Source organism: Papilio polytes, unplaced genomic scaffold (genome assembly GCF_000836215.1).
Source record: "Papilio polytes unplaced genomic scaffold, Ppol_1.0 DF823957.1, whole genome shotgun sequence".
Taxonomy (NCBI): Eukaryota; Metazoa; Arthropoda; class Insecta; order Lepidoptera; family Papilionidae; genus Papilio; species Papilio polytes.
Window position 1 is genome coordinate 784,621 of NW_013525247.1, and position 21,095 is coordinate 805,715.

General features: G+C 32.2%; 1 protein-coding gene across 2 annotated transcripts; it reads right to left on the reverse strand.

The window, feature by feature from the left end:
* Nucleotides 1-2,147: 2,147 nt before the first annotated feature.
* LOC106101753 (F-box/WD repeat-containing protein 7) lies at nt 2,148-19,254 on the reverse strand. Of its 2 annotated transcripts, none has more exons than XM_013281082.1 (11): nt 19,110-19,254; nt 14,975-15,741; nt 13,540-13,632; nt 13,250-13,300; nt 12,970-13,136; nt 12,494-12,709; nt 11,507-11,795; nt 7,087-7,268; nt 5,627-5,852; nt 5,098-5,284; nt 2,148-4,788 (listed from the first exon to the last, which is right to left on the reverse strand). In XM_013281082.1, exons 2-11 carry the CDS (start codon nt 15,602-15,604, stop codon nt 4,502-4,504), a joined length of 2,328 nt encoding a protein of 775 aa, XP_013136536.1. In that variant the 5' UTR covers nt 15,605-15,741; nt 19,110-19,254; the 3' UTR covers nt 2,148-4,501. The 2 variants fall into 2 exon arrangements, with proteins under 2 accessions (XP_013136536.1, XP_013136535.1); XM_013281081.1 differs by having other exon boundaries at nt 5,074-5,284.
* Between the last annotated feature and the right edge of the window lie 1,841 nt (nt 19,255-21,095).

Sequence of the window (21,095 nt, forward strand, 5' to 3'; positions counted from 1 at the left end):
GCGAATTGGTGTATTTCATTGATGTAACGATTAATTATGCATGTCATGTAGGACAGTAACCAAATTAAAAGATTGCAAATTATTTAGTGGCGGTTTATCTCATTAAAATTATGTGTAGTGTCTGTATCAATTGCATTCAGTAATGTTTAAGTTCGTTATTGTCACATTGTACCGTTGTCTGAATGAATATATAAATAGATCAAATAATGTGGTTTTATTTCAAAATTCCCTATTCCTTATCACCTTACCAACTAGAATATGACATTGTGATTTCTATTCTAACAAAAGTATCTTATTTACGTCAGAACAGTGTTATAAGAGACTAGTTTTCACTGTACTCTCCATCTGTATCAAATTTCATCGAAACACGTTTTGGCCAAAAACTCTAACAGACTTCCATCCATCTATCTAAACTTTCACATTTATAATATTAGTATTACGATACGAGTATAGTTTTTACACTTAATAAGTATTTACATATTCCTTTAGCATTCTGTTGACACTTTTGAATGAGAAATCTAGCCAAAGTAAATACGTAATATTTAACATTCTACAAAACTTGTATTGTGATTTACTATGAAAAAAAATAAGCGATCTGAAAGAGAATTTAAGGCAAGAAACTTTGTCGTACTTAATATGTAAAATCGACGTTATAGTGGAACCTCTAAGAGGCCGACTGGTAGAAGCTGGCGCAGGACAGGCGGCACTGGCGACTGGCGTTGTTTAGTATCGGAGGCCAAGGCCCACTTTGGGTCGTTGCTTGAGCGGATTAATAGAAATTAAGTCTTTCTATGGGTTATCACACACAAAACTCTCTATGAAAAAATGAAAAAAATTATTGTGATTCTGGGGTCTTATCGTTCTCCTAAGATTCAGCTTATTCTTTAGTAACTATTCATTATTACAAATTTTAGTAAGCGATATTTAAAATTACATTTGTTATAAGACGTTCATAGATGGCGCTATCCAACGGTAGTATTTTTTGTGGAAACGCCATCTGTATTCGAAAACATGAACTTCCTTCATCTTGCAGTATAATCTGGTTCAGCTATCACCTTTGCCAATACTGTCGTTCCGGACAACTGATATTTAGACTTTTCCAAGTACTAACAAATAAGAGGTTTAAAAGTGAATAAAATTACTGGTTACCGTTAAATTCGTAAATTAAAAGTGTTTCTTTTTGGGATTACCAGAATTATATTATTTATTTAGAGGTCGGCAGAGACGATGGATCTCCATTAGCTGTGGTTCTGACAACTTTCAGTACATGCCAGAAAATTGGGGTAGTAGATGACATGACAGCTACTGGCGAAAACACATGCCAACAGCTTGCATAAGTTTGCCAGCTAATTGGATAAGAATTCGGGTTAGGAAATATATGAAAAGGTGGATGATATTGTAAAATGCTAATAATGAAAATGCGTAATATGTAGAACAAAGGATTACAATAAAATAACAAGACATTGTTTTTTCGAATTTCAATTCTAATTAACATAAATTTTACAAGTCCTATATATGTGGACGTTAAACATATTGTTACCTTATTTATGAGTATTATTTTCAGGCGACACCGGTATACACAACTTATACATGCAACTCATTTCACAATAAAAGTAAAAATGCATACTTAAAAGCTAAAAATACAAATAAAACCTTTACAACTAAATATAAAAAAATCAAAATAAAACCAAAAGAAACTTGAAAACAACTTGACTTTATTTTTATTTTAATTATTACAAATAAAAAGCAATTTACGGATAAAGACAAATAAATGTAACAGATAAAAACATTGCTCCGAACTAAGGTTTTCCAAACGCATACGGTGTCATTGAATAGCTAAACGCCATTTAAATTAGCTTACATCAACTATATACTAAATGTTACACATATCTAATATTATAAAAGGGTACATTTTAATAAGATTCTACCAATGAAATATGTGGCGATTACAGTTTTATTATTAATATTCAAATGCCGAATATATAAGATAAATATGGAGATCACAAAGCGACTAACAATAGAAGTATCGGATATCTGAGTCCGTGTAAAAGTTAAAATGCCGATATATAAGAGGAAGCAACTTCATTCCTAAACGCACTTATTGCTGAATTCATTCAAATATGACTATCCTATTGATTAAAATAATAAATAAATAAATTGTGATGCATTACATTGTAAATGTGTCGATAAAATTAAGATTCTTCCTTCAATTCAATATTAAAACAATTATTGTGATGTACAAAAAGACAACATGCGATATTGTTGTTAAAAAGAACAATTTGTGATGTAAATCTTATTTTAAAAGTCTAAAAATGATTAAAAAAAATATTGCAATTGATATTAAAATCTGGCCATGCAATTATAGTCCCACAAACTTATCTGGTCCAACGTTAAAAGATACATATATCTAAAATGTCAAAAGACAAGACAATATTTACTCCATTTTAGTTACACTATTGTCCCCAGATAAGGTTATTGCACTATAAATAATTTCGTTAAAAGAACGATTACAATAAACATTACAAGTACATAAAAACTTATTGTTTACGAACACAAATGATATGAGGAAAATATTATTTATTTTAAAATTATCAATTTATGATATGAATATGATTATTACCATAACGTTGTCATCTGCATTAGGCTATAATGTACAAGTGATTTAGATAAAAAGACTAAACTATGTCCAATATTGTTAATGATTGATTGTTATTTATTTCATTCAATAATTCAGACTGATTGCATCCGAGCAGCGATTTAAGATACAAAACTTTATCAGATATAAGAAAAACTTAGAACTAAACTAAAACAATTTAATTATGGCGGCTGCAAAAAAAAAGCTCGCTCGATACGGTGGTGTGTAGTGGTACAGTAACTACAGTTTAATACATTAAATATTATATTATACCTATGCTTCAGTCTTCGTTTAATTATTCTTTATATCAGCCACAGCAGAAGACTTGCAACCGCGGGGTCACAAACAATATTGTTTGTTAGTATATACATTAACACAGTTACTTTTGGTAGGGCGCTCGCCGCCTTGCGAGACCCTCCAAGATCTTTTGCACTCGCCCAACAGTCGTGAAATCATGTTACAAATCATCGTATAAAACAATGTTGAAACATTCTTATGATACTTATTCAATTAGGTTTGAATAAGTTATTATGCGAAAAATAAAATAAATTATTACTTTTATACATTGGACAATAATTTATGGTAATGCTGTGCTGAATATATCATATTATGCTAAGAGAAAAGTGCAAGTGGAAAATTGTTTTTTTTTTTACAAGCCGTCATTAGATAATTTAAAATAGATCATATTTAAACGTGTATATGTCAAAAAAAATCAACAAACAATGAATCGATTTTAACATTTAAAAATAATAATAGACAGTACCTGAATTTATAACACACAATGTAAAAGTTAAAAAAAATTTATCGATATTGTGGATATGTAAAACATACTGTTGCTGCTAAATTGCAGCAAAGTCAATAACTATAAACAGAATACATTAAAACAAACTTATCTCCTAATACTGCTCATAGAGTTAAGCAGAAAATATTAAAAAAATATTATGATACAATTAGCCAATACAAATGTAAAATCCCCAAAAAAATAGTTTAAGACACGATAGATCTAACCGTGAGTATACATTACAGAAACACACTCACCCATTCTCGATAAACGCTGAGTTAGAGATGTTTCGGCAGTAAGACATCACGTTAGAAAGTAAATTGCTACTATTTACGTCTAATTTGTTGTAAAATATTGCTTCATTTTTCAATTCAATCAATTAGCCTTCAATTGTTTTAAAACGACAATTCAAAGAAAGTTTTCTCAATAAAGATAAAACTTATAAACTAATATGCGACACACTCGTTATTCTTTGGGATAATAAACCATTCAACAATATTACAGAAAATTTGGCGACGCGAGATAAACAATTGTGCCACCACTTCGTGCTACGGAATATGATTAGATACATTCTACAAATTACTACTAGATTTGAATATATGTAATGGTATGTAAATGGTATCGTATGAATGCAGGTAATCAGAGTACAACATGGATACACAGAAGTCCTTCAACAATGGTGTCGGGCCCGGTGGGTACATAGCGCACAACTCGAACATCCACTGGCAACATCGCAACCTACCTCACACAACGCACTAACATTCCCTCCACTTTGATTTACGATGAAAAGAATATTGGAACAGTTCCCATAGTGAAACATATCGATCACTAACAATCATTCTACAAATTTTGTTTTAAAATGTTCCTTGCAATGGAACACTTTAGATGCTTTAGAATGCTCCTTACAGTGGAACACATCACAACATTTCTTCTACGAACTTAGATGTTTTAGAACATTCCTTACAGTGGGACACATCGATTAATAACAGGGAAATTTGCGAATGGTGAGGGCTGCGAGTCGTTTAACAATGCCAGGGTGCATACAAGTTGACGTATCGGCGCATGAGGCGCCGGTTAAGCTTATGCTATTCATCACACTTCCTGCAAGCACCGGCCACGTCGAAGTCGAGGAGGAGAAGCTTAGTCTCCTCGGTGCCGTTGCGGGAGCCGACGGCGCAGATCAGTTTAGTGGCGGAGGCTCGGATGCGCCATACCACGCCGCCTGAACCACCCGAGCTCAGTTCCACCAAGTTACGGATGAACTCGCCAGTGCGCACGTCCCACAGCTTCACTGTACCGTCGTCAGATGATGTGATCACGAAACGGTTGCTCGACTGCAGGCAAGTCACCGCCGACTGGTGCTTGTTCGGTCCTGAAAAGTACCGGTTCAATACTTTATAACAGTTAGTGTGGAATTAACTAATCTGAAATCGAGTTTAATATCAAAATAGTACAAACCATATGTGAGAGGTATAGCAAATACGCTACAGTCCATTTTTTTTATTTCTAAACATACCAAATTGTAGTTAATTAAATAAGCTATAATTTGATATCTATAGATCAAACAAAAAATTGACAGGTAAATTTGACTCACCAGATACCCCACTCACCGACTATCTTTATATCGCTTTTGTGTACTATTTAGCGTTGCACATACCAGACAATGTATGCAGGCAATGACCTGAGGAGATGTCCCAGACTTTGACGGTGGAGTCAGCGTTCCCGGAGACCAGGATGTTGGAGTGCAGTTCCATGCCGGAGGTGAGCGACTGGTGGCCGGTGAGAGTATGCTTCAGTTGGCCCGTCTCCACGTCCCAAACGCGGATCGATGTGTCCAGAGAACCACTCACCACGTGGATACCGTCAAACTTGACAAACATGACTTATTTGTTAACATTGCAATATGAAAAAATAAAGAAACGTTTATACAATAAATTATTTCTGTAAAAAATACGTAAAACCCGAAAAGATATAGAAAATAAAAAAGAACTAAGCAGATTTCTAAAGTCTTGTAGATAAACTGATTGAAGAAATTTACTGGACCGGGCCCAGGACCACCCGCGGCTGTAGTGCCTCTGTTGAAAGTCTTGGAAATATATACATTTACAGTTACATCTTATGACACTCTTTGAAGTTGATACGGGCGTTAGTTAGTGCGAATTTAATTTCACTTTTACAGGATCAGATGCTTGTCGGTCTTATCAGCTTACCTGAAGACTGTACACACGGTTAGTGTGTCCTGCGAGAGTGTGAAGACAATCACCGGTGTCTGGATTCCATACTTTGACGAAGTAATCGTATGCGCCGGAGACGACAACTTTACCGTCGTACTGGACGCATCGTACCGCAGCAAGATGGCCGACGAGCACGCGAAGGCAACGGCCGTCTGGTATCGACCACACACGCAGTGTAGCGTCGCGGGAACCCGACACAACTCTGTAATAAAATACATTATTAGTAACAATATCACAAGATGTATAACCCAACTAATCACAATATTCCACACTTCAAATAAGATATTTACGTAAAAAGTCTTAAAACTACACACTGCACAAGATGAATTTTATTTCTACATTGAAATTTAAATATTACTATATAGGATGGTATGACTAAACATAACTAAACAACTAAAAACAGCAGAATAAATAAAACAACGCACAGCTTGTTTTTTTAAACAAATGAAACAATTATAGTCAGAAAAACAGGTGAATTAAATTTTAACTCATACATGATTTATGGATTATATATTCTCAAATAGATATATTCCTAAAGCATTCCTGTGTTGTGTTATTTGGTGGCGACTTACAAAAACCATGCATGTGCTAAATGTCAAAGTGAAGGGTTTACTGGAATGTAGTAACATTACTTATTCACAAAATTCCAGCAGATATAAACAATGTTATTAGCAATAACTAGTTTTTGAAAAGTTTATAAACATTGAACAGTTAACAAAACAATTAACTACCAATGTTTAGTTTTAAATAATTGAATTCTTTTTTCTGTATCATTCCAACATTTGAATATCTAAGATAACTTTTTCGCATTTGCAAAATTAGCAAGCAGCAAGTATTTAAATCGACAAGATTTCGCAAACTTTAGGTTTAGGGAGAATAAGTTATTTAAAAAAGTAAAATATTGTTTTCAAAATAAGTCAGTAAATTTTACGTCATACCATCCTATAAATTTAGTTAAATACTAGCTTACGTCCGTGAGTCCGTCCGCGTGGAATAAAAAAAAACAAAAGTGACTAGCCTATGTGTTCTTTCAGACTATGCTCTATGTCTATGCCAAATTTCATTGAGATCCGTTCAGCCGTTTAGGCTACAAACTCTAACAAACATCCATCCATCGAAACTTTCGCATTAAAATATTAGTTAGATAAGATTAGATTTATTGTAAACGCCAGCAAAACACATATACTCCGTTAGTTTTTTAACTCTTCCAACTGAAGTTCTTCTAAATGGATGTACTCTCAACCATGATCAAGCGACAAACACAAAGTGGAGAGTTAAGGTAAAAGAATAATAAGTATATTTCGCACATCAGCTCAAGTAATTTAAAGTACAGGGCATTTTCTAAACGTAATCTACGGAAACAATGTAAAAAAATAACAATACGATCAAGTACAAATGTTTCAGTGGTATTAAGGGTTAAGTGGACAGCGACATACCTATTCTGATTGAGATGCATGCAGCGTACAGTCGAGGTGTGTCCCGCAAGCACTTTAAGACATTGCCCAGTGTTGGCGTTCCATACACGCAGGGTGCGGTCGGTAGAGCCACTAATCACCAAGTCACCCACCATCTGAGACGACCAAACGCCGCCAGTATGACCAACCAGAGTATGGAGACACTGAAAATCCATACAAATATTGCTTTTAAAACCCATAATTTAATAAACAGATCAACTAACTACTCTAACTAATAGCAAGAATCCTATTCTTGAGAGAGACGATGTTAATTGCAAAGAATTCAAGCAAAAAGAGACTCTTAGCTTTAGTTTAACGTACCTCATAAAAGGCCTATTCCATTAGTAAAATTTCCATGGGTCGTGTTAAAAAATATTAACAATAGTATGTGGTTTGAGGATGAGTTTTTGTTTGTTTTCCAACCATTTAAAATTTGGCTTTTTCATTGATAAAAATGTTGTAACGCTAAGTAAAGATCTCGCGTATTTTTCAAATAATATACGGAATGAATGCAAAATATGACAAATAATCTCTCAAAAATAGTTAGTTTTATTGTTAAAAGAACTAGTTAATTGAATCTACAAGCTTTATTACCGATACTTTTGGATTCATAATATTATATATTATTATAATAAGAGATAGTAAACATATGGGTATACGCGAGTGTGAAGCGGTTGAACCATCACCAAATAAATTTCTGTAACCATCACCAAATAAATCTAAAAGTTAGTAATACTATTTTTTATAACTATCATAAACTTTCTATCCGACATTCTTGATACAAACACAAAAGCATTTAAATCACCAAACGACGTCACAGTATTCTTACACATAAAACTAATTTTAAATAAACCGTCACTTGTACATGTTTGTTTAAATAAAATATAAAAATAATTATATAAAATACAGATCACCGATCATCAACAAATAAAAAAGACAATATTTTTCTTACAGAGTTGTAACCTCTTCAAAAAACAGAACTTCATTTAATCTGTGTTGTCCTTGGAATTAAATCGCTTACTCGAACTCCTCGTTCCAAATACAACGTAGTATTTGTTACATGCAAAATGGGAGATATTCCTCCTATTCAAACACTTTCATTGCAAACAAAAATCAGTAGTGCAGGGTGGAACTGGGTTAGTTTCGATTAAGGAATAGAAAAAGTAGTTTATATTTCTGTAAATGTTTTAATTAGCATTTATGTCATGATTACTTTTAGGTAGTGCAGTGCAGAACAACTATTTCTTGAAGATCCCCGAAAATCTTGTCCGATTAAAACTTCGTATAGAAGATGGACCCCTGATGGGTCCGTTGTTGGTGCAGCCACCAGAGAAATAGACGTGAGTTATAGCCGATTAACAATTATTTTAATGTCCCAGTAAGTCCCAGTAAGTAATGTCCCACGAAAGTTTAAATAATTTAACTTCAAATACAGTTTATTCAATGTTAACTTATTAAAACTCTCGTGAGACATTATACTATATAAATTATAACACAGTAAAACTCAAGTGATAACATTCGGTGTAGGCACCGACAGTTTCGAACCCGTAGGGGGTCCTTCTTCAGGTTGAGTGATTAATCGGGTATACTCACTATCGCGTCGCGCCGGTGACATCGAATGTTACCACGTGAGTTTAGCCGTGTTTTAATTTTTTTAATGTTGTCAAGAAGTAGTAAGTAACCAATAAGTATGTTTGCGTTGCATTAACTTGATCTAAAATCATATAAATAATATAGTCATATAAAAGTGCAATTGCACGTTCCTATCGTCGGAAACGGTAATTCGACACGTACTAGGTAAACCCTATGGATCAACAGTTCACATCGCTTTGATTTTACATACGAACGTGAGTGTAATTTTGTTCATAGAATAATGAAACTTTAACTAGTTGATAGTTTTAAACTATTGTAATATTTTTAGGTTATAAATCGATATCCCAAGAGAGTAGAGTAAAATGGAGGAAGATAAATTGCTCGAGAGTTAGTAGAGGTTGGAAACGTGAGCAAAAGTGACAAAGATTACATATTGTGATTTCAAAAGTGAGAGTCATGTTAACTAATAGTCGTAGAATTGAGTAATAAACTGCCAGGCATGTAAGATGTATGGATGTATAATATGCAAGCCAGCAGGAGCGTGCCAAATAGATTTTCATATTCCAGTGTGTAAGTGCTTATTGGTGTTTTGATCATTTTTGAAGTAGTTCATTGTGAAAAATTACGTTACCGAGGATACTTCTGGGAAAATAGTTAACAAATTAAACTTAACTAATCATTGATATTCTGATGTATCTATGGCAATAGATTTTTTTTATTTTCCATAAACATAACTTATGATTATCTGTAACCATGTCTCGACACGTCATGTGCAACATAACCTAAAATTTTTAGTCTTTAAAGAAAATGTGTCTTTGATTTGACAATCATAGTTTGCAAAATTTGAAAAGGACATCATAAGAATGTTTCGTTCTGTTTATTATTTGATGACAATATTTAACGTGTTTAGTACGTTTAAAATGGCAAATTGTAGCATCAGTCGGTAATGTATTCATAGATAACATATTCAGATCTCCAAAAAAATTCAAATATAGATCCTTTTTATATGCAAAAACCCCTTGCCACAATGTTTCTGAATAATTGATTTTAGAACAGTGCGACAGATAAACGATATTTAGCATTCGAATGGCGGTCGAATTTGTAACAATTGGAATGATCTAGAAATACATCTGAATATTTTTACGGTACGTTTTTTAGCACAAAGCAATACCAAATTCTATACAAATTTATTCATCATTCCTTTACACGTGTCTATTTTGGCATTGGTAAGCTTTTTTCAGCGATCATTTAAAGATATATTATCTAGTGTGGTTTGTTGTATTGTTCAATTCATCTTATTGTACATTTGTCAGTGAGGGCAGATATTTATACCAGCCTAGATTTAGATTTTTTTTTCTAGATTCCATCCGCATGGAATTTAAAATGTATTACGTAGGCTATCTGTTCTTCCAGACTACATTATACATCTGTGACAAATTTCATCGAGATTCATTGAGCCGTTCTGCAGATATCTATTAAAAAACATCTTTCTATCCATCTAAACATTTACATTTATAATATTAGGAAGACCATAGAAGTAAAATTAAAACCTATAGCCATAATATTCTTGTAAAATCATTGGCAAAAAACTGAAGAAATAATTTCAGCTTCTTAACACAGTAGTAAAAATGTGGTAAGATTTCGTCAATTTTTATTGTTCTTAATTACTACAAAATGAGCAAAGATAAGAAAAAACAAACAAAAGATTTATTAGTACCGTAACAAAGAAATTTTAATCAGAAACAAAACAAAACAAATGTAACCAATCAACACCTTGCTTTGGACTCTTTCATATTTTTAATTATTTCTTGTCTTCATAATGCTAACACTACACGAAGACTAAAATAAAACAGTATTTGAGATACAAAGCGAAAAGTAACACAATACTTACAGTACCATAGAATTATTAAGGCAAACAAAAACTTTAAGTAACTAAGGAACTAAACAAAATAATTTTGGATTTTTTTAATTTATTTAAAGGTAACCAAGGGAAATAAAATCACAAATCTATTTTTAAACATCTCATCTAAGTGTAAGACTTAGAAGTTAAGTACTTGAGCGGATACTAAGCAACAAGTTATTTTAATTACTTGAATTAACAGAAAAAAACTTAGTCTACTAAATGGAATCAACAACTAATAACATCAGATAGATATTATAATCAAATATTACTTTAAACTGTAAAACAGTTTCAAACCCACACCCATTTTAATGTTTAAATGAAGCCATTTTTAAGCTTACAAAATTAAATTACAAAGCATATATTTCTAATAACAAAACAAATATAATATTTTTTTGTTTTAATAAACTTTTTTTTTGGTATAACAGCTAAACAAAAGTAACTAAAAGAAATGCTTTAGAATAAACTCAGAAAAGCAAAATGCTTAAAACACCTAATAATCAGTTTGTGAATTTGTTGTAATTATTAAACATATTGTTAATATTTTAGTAAAAACTATTATGTTTGATAATTACAATCAATCGTTTATCCTTACATGACTACCCTAAATGAAATATAAAAATAAAAAAGGAAGCTCAGATCTATTTTTAAAGTCAGTCGTTGCTAAACTTAACATAACGGTGGTTAGGACTTTTTAATAGATTTTAAGTACAAAAATGAAATCATTAGCGTGGGTTACCATTACGGGAACACAGGTAAGACAGTCATTGTTTTCATTGTTCTTAAAATCAGTGATAACAAACTTAATCCTATTTAGAAAATGGAAATAATAGAAGCAGTTGTTTTTGGTCCTATTAACCAGATGCTTTAAAATGACAATCTTTTTTTAACTCTATCATGTTTACGTACCTTTCCAGAATTAGCGGACCACAATTTCAAAGTGGTATCATCACTGCCGCTAAGGATACGGTTCCCTTGGAACTGGAGGCAAGTTATAACATGGTCATCATGACCTCGCATCACGATAGGGTTCAGAACAGATTTGATCATCCAGTTGTTTTCAATGATCGTCTGACTCATGTAGGTCGCCTTCCAAGGGCTCGCGAAACGAGGCACGTTGCGTGGTATCTTCTTCAGTTCGGTTATACCAGCGCGTCGGCATTTCTCTTTCCATAGCAGGTTGTCGTCAGCAAGAAATCTGCAAAGTTACTCTACTTAGCACACGTACGGCGAATTGTTAAACGAATCATTTGTTTTGCTAAACATCTTGTTTAAAAGCACCGCTACAACCCATCACACGTCAAAGTTTTAATGGATTTTAAGTATACTCTTATTGAAGACGGTGTCATACAATAAAATGTCGTTTTAATATTCGGATGGTAGTTTTCTACATATGTTTTTAGAGGTTATTCCATAAAGATTATCTTAATTTAAAACATATTAATTTCAATAAAAAAAAATAACATGTTAAATCGGTATAAGGTGTTTGTTAGTAGAAGCTTAGTTAAATTTATTAGAAAAAACAAATTTAGATTGTTACCATGGCACTTCCGGTTACTATGGTTGTTTTTCAGGTCAGATAACATATAATGCAAAAATAGGAGACTGTCGAATATATTTGATTTACATCTATTGCGACAGCGGAAAAACCCCGAATTTTAAAAACATGATATTTGCAATGTATTTATTCTGTCTGCTATCCAGGTATATGATTAGGCGAACAAAATAATTCAAATGGTGTGATCTAGGACACAATCTTAAAAAATAGAAAATCTGGTTACCTAGCCACCGCTAGACTGAAGTCATAATATATCAACAGTTCAATAAGACTCAATCAGAATTCAATTCAATAAGAATTTCTATGCAACACGAAATTGACCTAAATGACATACTGACCTCCAATAACGACAAGTCTGGGCAGCCATAAGGAGATCCTTTGGAGACAAATAGCCCAACACGGTAAGGGCGAGCTCTTTTGGCAGCAGGGAAATGAAGTCACGTTGGAATAGGGGCTCAATTGCCTTCATCATGTAGCGCACGTCACTTGCAGCACAACGGGTAACCAAAGCATCAATTGCTAAGGTCTTCTCTTTGGTGGACCATGTTTGGAATCTGAAATTAATGAATCTTATAAAAAACAGTAATAAAACTGACTAAAACCTTTAAACAATTAATAATAAAACACAACTTTCTTTCTATCTCCAACCATTTGTATGAGTTCAGTTTGGCTTAGAACAAGAATTTATGAAACAATAATTTACAAGTAAATAAGCATTTTGTAGCAGCAATAAACAGCCGTAATCATGGAATAATGAAATTAATAAGTAAACTTATTGTTATATATGTAAGAGATATAAGGTTTTTGGTCTCACCTTTGAAGCCACTGTTTGAGCTCCGGCGATGCCTGAACCTTCTGAGCTATTATATTTGGGTTGGTAGTGTTTGGGTTATAATCCAAAGTAGCTAAGGATGATATGGCACCGTCAGTGCAAAACCTCTTAACGGAGTGATGTGAAGTAGACTCATAGCGACGTTTGCACTGTAAACAATGTTACTATATTATTATGTACTATAATTTTACTATAATTATTAGTGAATATTTATTTTTTCGACCAAGATTTACTTTCTTTTTATTTAACTATTGTTACTTACCCACACTCTTTGCTCTAGATCAGGCTCGTCATCGTCGCCGTCGTCATCATCCTAAATAGTAAAATTAATAATTAAAAAAGTTACATACTTAATAAATTATGTACCAGAAGGGCGAATTTGTATTTGATAGGGTCTGAGGAAAATTTTTCTCATTCCTGCATCAGTTCAGGCATCAGATAGACTCATACAGTTTGTATTGTAACACCTAACTCGGTGTACAGTCTAAGACAACCACTTATTATTACGGTGTAAATTTAAAAAATATTTATCTCAAAATTGGTTCAACTTACTCCGTGCGGAGAGTCACAAGTGCACCGCAAGTTGCCACCTCCTATTTCGTAATCGGAATCGTCCTCGTCTTCAGAGTATTTACGCAAGAAAGCCTGAAGAAATAAAATATTACATTATGTATAAAAAATTCTACTGTATCCATAAACAATATTTTTCTACCTACATTTATACATGATTGTTGGATTTTAAATAAATCATTTTTTCATGTAAACATTAAAGGCACATTTACCTATTAGACCTATTTGTGCAAACCATATCAATAAATGAATGGAATACACGTTAGTATAGTAAGTAGGCGAAGGAGAATTTTTAAGTCTAACAGCATAACATAAGGAGGAAAGCCTGCTCTTTTAAAAACCTCAACATGCTGACCTCACTGTTAAAAGGGTAACGATGACAAAACATATTTTTCTCTCAGCCATCTGAGTATCAATTGTCTAGTTCCTCTATGAGCTTGAGTTATTAAACATTTAGCATCTTCGCTTCCCCTACTATTAGTGATCTTTCAGAATTGTAAGCAACTGTCTAAAAGAGATGTAAATTCAAAAATAGCAATTATTGAATGCAAGTCTTGACAAGATATAATTGTTAATTGTTTATCACACCAATACAATTGTGTTCAGGCAATCATTGCTTATAAGTATTGACTTGATAGATTTATATGAGAGCGTACCATTTTCCTATGAGTTGCCTCAAGTAGGTATTTCACAGATTTGCACAAATACTCCATGCAAGCGGTGAACGTATGCGAACGTATGAAAAGTTACGGAACTTAGATAAAAATGAATTGTTACTTAGTAAAATATGAAGTGTCTGGTATAATGAAAATAAAAATTACAAGGCGATTATGAAATATAGATGTGCCTATTTTATTTTTTTAATTTTTATTAGTTTCATTAACTTGTGTTAAAAATGTTTTTAAGTGGTTTTTGGTTTATTTATTTTTAAATTAAAAATAATACAAAAAAAACGTTTAGTCATTTAGGACTTCCTAGGGGACTAAATTTGTATAAAGTACCCTTTACAAAAACTAAGTCGTAAATTATACGCTCCGAGGGCAAACCGTCGCTCAACTGCCGAACCGTTCGACTGACGAAACAGAAATATCGGTTGGGTTTAAAAAGGCTTCGCAAATGCAAAACAGCCTAGTATATCACGGGTTTTTGTGCGTCATGTTTTAATTTTTCTTCTAGCGAGTGTGCGTGTTGTTTGAATTTTTCGGCCCGGCTACGTAAGGTTAGTAAGGCTTTACTTTTTTCTAATAACCGTAAATTACTTTTACAATTACCATCATAATTATCAGCCTTTTTATTGTAACAACTTGATAGATTATAAGCATAACTTTTGTTTTTTTTTACTACAATATATGAAAATTAAAACTGAGAAAAATAGTTGGGCAAAATATAATAAAAATGTACAATTTACAGTACTCACAGATGTAACAGTGTGGTGGGAATTCAGCCCGCTGCTGCCAAGGCCAAGTAATTTTTCCGCATTAGACGTTGATGGTACACTAAAACTGCTACTATCAGAACTGGAGCTTGTGGTTTGGCTAGTTTGTCCGGACGAGCTGCTAGCACTCTCCATATCGGAATTATCTGCAATATCATTATCACAGTCACCCTTGTAAAGTTTGCCCCTGGGAATGTCTTTCTTTTCAGGTATTCCACTGTTAATGAGTTTCTCCATAAAATCAACCTTCTTTGTTTCTTTGTTAGGACAGAATCCCATCATTGGATCATGATTTAAGTATTTGAGCTGTAAATCACAGTCGTCAATATCATCAGACTTACTGCATCCTGGTAGGTTTGATTCAGTTGCTGTGAAAGTTGATAATGTAGAAATTGTCTCAGAACTCGAAGCCAAACTGGAATTAATGCTTGACAAATTGCCAGAAAAATGAGGTGATGCTGTAAGTTCACCATCCATCATCAAATTCGAACAATGTTTAATAATGCGATTCTCTTCTTCGAAATCTTCTCGTTCAATGTCATCTATGCGCTCTCTGAAGCATGGATTTGTTGGTTGTTCAACATGATCTGCATTGGCACCGTTATCCTCCATTGTGTTTAGAAGTTATTGCTTGTCCAATAAATATATCACAAATTATCACTAATGGAATGTAAAAATTGCTGCTTCCATGACAAGTCCTATTCTAGTATTGCTGATAGCTGGATATTACTTATATATTCACAAAGTCCCTGCAAAATAAAAATTATTCTAAATGAAAAATTAATAAAAGAAGCAATGACTTAAGTTCACTATTCTAAACTTATAAATAACGAAAAAAAATGTTACAACATAATTACATGCCAAAACATGAAATTCAATCAATTTGAGATATTTCCTTTCGAAATTATATCTTTTAGGGTTTAGGAGAGCTATTTTACAGGAAAATTTTTCAATACAAAAGTAAATTAATAAATACAAGAAATGACAACATAATGCTCTCAAAGTCGGGTATTTTGTCTTCTACTGAGTCATCATCGGTTTACCCTTGTCACTACGAAGGGCTACATTATCTACAAATATACCAGTTAATAAAATTGGAGTATCTATCTTACGTATAAATGCGTAAGTTTAGATGGATGGATGATTGTTTCTAACCTAAATGGCTGAATGGGTTTAGATGTAATTTGGCATAGATATAGAGCATAGTTTGTAATAACACATAGGCAACTTAGTTTTTTTTATAATACCACGCGGACGGAGTCGCGGTCAAAAGCTAGTATGTAATATCGAAGAATAAACAAATAACAAAAAGTGTATATCTCAATTTTCAAGTTATTCTGTATAAGTACATTGTCTACATAGAGTTTAAAAGTTCTCAATAAATTATTATCCCGTATTTAGACCCTTGGAGGTTAAATTTGAAAAAGCTTGAATGTGGTTGTAAATTACTTGTTCTCAATAGTATATATCCTAATTTTTGAGTAATTATTTAGAAAGAATAATAACACTCCAGCTAAATGTTAGTTACTATGTTCGTCTTAGTAAATGAAACTTTAGGAAATGAATTTCAAAATAAATAAAACCCTTCAAAGTCAAATTTGAAAAAGTTTTAATGAGGTAGTTAATTATTTGTTCTCCAAAGTGTTAGGGTCATTTTTAAAGTAATTCTGTTGAAGAAATAACATCTTGCAATCGGACATTTAGGAGATGAATTTAGTAAAATCCTTTCTTAGTCAAAAAAACTATGTAGTAAGAGGAACCTCATTGCAAAATGTCATCTCTGTAAACCTATTTCTTCAGTCATTTTACTTCTTCATAAATATTGATAGAAGATTGATAGATTACAACATTCTCAATTTGTATATATGGTTTAAAAAATTGTGTATGCACATGTCCATCTACATTTTTCCATGACCATAAATAATATTGATGGATGCATACATACATTTTAAAAACCAATAGTGTATTTACAATTTCTGAATCTTTGTAAATGTATATTTATGTAGCTGACTGTATTTATGTTAGTATTTAATAAGAAATCAACAATCAAATGTGCAAGTAAAAATACAGCAAGCAGTATCATTATGTTTAACATTTTGATAAAAACATCATATTCTAAACTTTGCATCATAATAATAATGTTGACTGGCATCTGCTTCTCATTTTGTCGCAATATTTGTTAGGAAACTTACCAAAAATAAAAATTAGAAGCTATTTAGAAGTTAAAAAGTTAAAATTAAAAAGAAGTCTTTGTTGATCCTAGTTCAAAAGTATGGTATAAGATTAAAATTCCGCAGACTTAGAATTTCATAGTAATGTTTAATAGTTTTTTTCTTTTACAAAAAAATACAACTACATTTATAAGATGTGTACAATTGTAAAGCATTCTTTTAAAAATAACTGATTACATAATGTAAACAATACAAATGATAACATAGTTTTGTATTCGCCAATGTGAATACAAAACCACCCAATGGTGGCATCGTTACGAAAGTTAGTAACTGAGATCATCTCTTCTCAGAAACAATGAAATGTAATCCCATTGACAAAGATACATGCTTACGGCAGACAAGAAAAGCAAAACGGCTTTTTGTTCTATAGAGAACATATATATAATATTTATAACATATATATAACACATACACATAGATGTATGTGAAGCTATATTTGCCACTTTTTTAGGATGGATGGATAAATGTGACATTAGTCAAAATAAAGTTAATGTACAGAAATGCATAACATTAGTTTGAATAAAAATCTTAATTCAAGAACAAGCCTTGTTAATTAAGGTTACCTTTTTAACTAAGGTTAAACAGCAACTAATACATAATTAAAAACATGACTTAAGACAAATTTATCTTACTGATATTATAAATGCGAAAGTTTAGATGTATAGATGGATGTTTGTTAGAGTTTGTAGTGTAAACGGTTGAATGGATCTCAATGAAATTTGGCATAGACATAGAAGATAGTCTGGAAGAACACATAGGCTACTCACTTTTATTTATTTTTTTCATTTCATACATACGGAGTCGCGGGCGAAAGCTAGTTATTTATATTTATTTATTTTAATACTTTACATTTTAATTTAATTAATTACATATTTATTTAAAACATAACTATGTTAGAGTAAAAAAGTAAAAAACAAAATAAAGTGAACAAAAACTGTGCACACTTCTATATTCTTATGAATTTATTAATACATCAAATGACTATGTATTTGATGATAATTAAATTACTGAAGGACATGTTTCTGGTAAAATAGAAGTTTGTCAAGAATATAAAAGTTAATAATAAATATTATCTTTTTGAAGTCATCACTTCACAACTCATCAGTTGTAAGATGTAGAAGTGTATTTTTATTTACTTTCTTGTAACAAATTATAAATCATGTCTAATGAAAATAAAAACATAAGAAAAATCACTGCACATTCAATTGATACTTAAAAGATAGATTATCTTAAAATATGAATTATATATAAAATCGATAAAAACAAACCTATTTCTATAAGAAAGTAATATATTTAAACTAGCATGCAAAATTACCTTTTGTTGAGAAAAATGAAAGGCACTAGAAATCAGAATAGAATACAAGCAACTTGTACTTTTAAGATCTTTATAACTAGACTGCAGTGGATAGACATTCAATCTAACACTGGCTGTACCAAGGTCATCCTAATTATATGAAGAAGACTTTATTGAAAAATGACACTCCGTGCATATACGAAACGTAGAGATGTACTCACAAATCATGCTCATCCTATTGAATACGGGAAGTTCGGCCATGTGTAGACTAACTATAAAAACCCGCCTTCGACATAAAGGACTATGAGCGTGAGATTTTTTTTATATGACACAGGATTCACATGCATCCGTCAGTTCGTCACAAAAAATACGTAAAACAACTTCTCTGCCCAAATTACATGACATGTGCGCACAAAAATCTACCATTTACAATTATTGACCCAATGGACATCAGGTAAGTTGCATGCGCAGAAATGTCCTCTCTTGGAAATATATCTGTCTAGGATATTGGAAGGATATGGTGTAAAAACATAAAAAGTGGAATGAAACTAATTACGTGCCACACGTCGGCTTCTATTTTTAAATCTCTTACCTTAATTTCTCCAGCAATTGTATGATATTAGTCACCTTAAAATAATTACTAAAACATATTAAAACGTTATTGAAGATGCATTGGAAGAATATTGCAATGTGCACTTCTTAATTTCACAGCAAACACAATGGTCAGAAAGCATAGCCAATAGCGACCATAGTCTATAGTTTGAAGAATAATGTTGCAAGTCTAAAAAATAATTTTAAGAACTTTAGGTGAATCATACATTTAGCTAAAAAAACAAACATTATTGATTAACTGAATCAGAACGTTTAGTAATTGTGATTGTAGTAAAATTTATTTAAAATAATATTGTTATTGATAAAATGTGTTACCCTATGCATGTGACGAAATTTGTGTTGAGGCAACGCTCGTGTCAAAGACAAGTCAACAAGTTGACAAGTGACAAGTAAAGTGATGTTTCGATTCCACAATCACAATATGTCCAGACATATCGATACTGTAAGCTCGCTAACAGTATCAAGTTGAACGAATCGCTTATTTATTTGATTCATTTAACAATTTTAATATCTCCCTTGTCTTAAATCCAAAGACATTCAACGTAATATATGGTTGAGCTGGCTAAATCAATAGGCTCTTTTGCTTAAAGCAGTATTAAAGTTGTCAATTAATAATGGTACACACATTAATTTCTAATATTCTCAGGTTTCCAGTTTGGAAATGACAGCTTTTTCTTCGCCTGACTTAATCTTATACTTCTTACTTATGTTAGAAATGTCTAAGTTTGGATGGATGGATGAGTGTAGATGTAGAACATAGTCTGGAAGAACACACAAACTACTCACTTTTGTTTTATTTTATAATTCCACGCGGACGTAGTCGCAGGCGAAAGCTGGTATAGCTATGATTCCCAATTTAACAATGTGTTTTATTCCCAGAAATTGTTAAAATTCCTAGAATATGTGTGTATTTAATAATCTTTGAAACAACATTTTATAGCTTCGGAATTGTGTACTTATACAATTCCTAGTTACCACACATTTTCGGAAACATAACTATGTGTTGTTTCAAAGTTAATTTTCAAATTGATCTTAATAAGAATGAATTACATTATTGTATGAGGGTTCTGTAAGCTTTGTATCGGTCAAAACTGTCAACAGGAGGGACTCTGTCGTCACAAAGCACAAACCGGTATCACACTTTGCGGCGGACAAGTGTACAACAAATAACTGAATGTCGAGTTTAATTTATGGAGTTCGTTGGAAATTGTAACAGAGAGATGTCTCTAACAGAATACGTTGTCCAAAATTGAATTACAACTACAATTTGAATATTAATGCCATATTCTATTTTGACGTAATAAATATAATTTTGATAAAAGGAAAAAGTGAAGCCATTTACCTAGTTCTGTATTTCTTTAGAATCAAAAGTCTCTTAAATGCCACGAGTTTTACAAGTTCACTACGACGAAGCTAATAGCATTGCTTAAGTCTTGTAAAACTTTATAAAACGGATGTTGTGGTGTGGAAAGCGCCTTTGCTGAACAATTTACTAATTAGATTGAAGTAAATGAAATGTTTGACATTTTATGCTGCTATTTTGAAATTCTATGTCACGGCATCATGATCATAGGAACTATATGATAATATTTTTTTTATCTAGAAATACCTTTAGTATTTTGATATCTATACTACAATTTAATAGAGCGTAAACACGGTGGCTCAGTGGTTAAGGCACTTGACTTGTTATCTACAGGTCTTGGGTTCGAATCCCGCCATGTACTAATGTGATTTTCAATTTTTTGAATTTTCATATGTACATTTCATATGAAGAAATTCAAAGATTTGTGTGAAGTCAACCAACCCGCAATGGCCACCGTGGTTGACTATGGCCTAGTCACCCCTTATCAGGGTAGGCTTCGAGCCCTTCGGTGGGGACATGTAGTGAGCTGGTGATGAAAACACACACTTCTTTGTTATAATACATAAGCAATTACAGCATATATATATATATATATATATATAT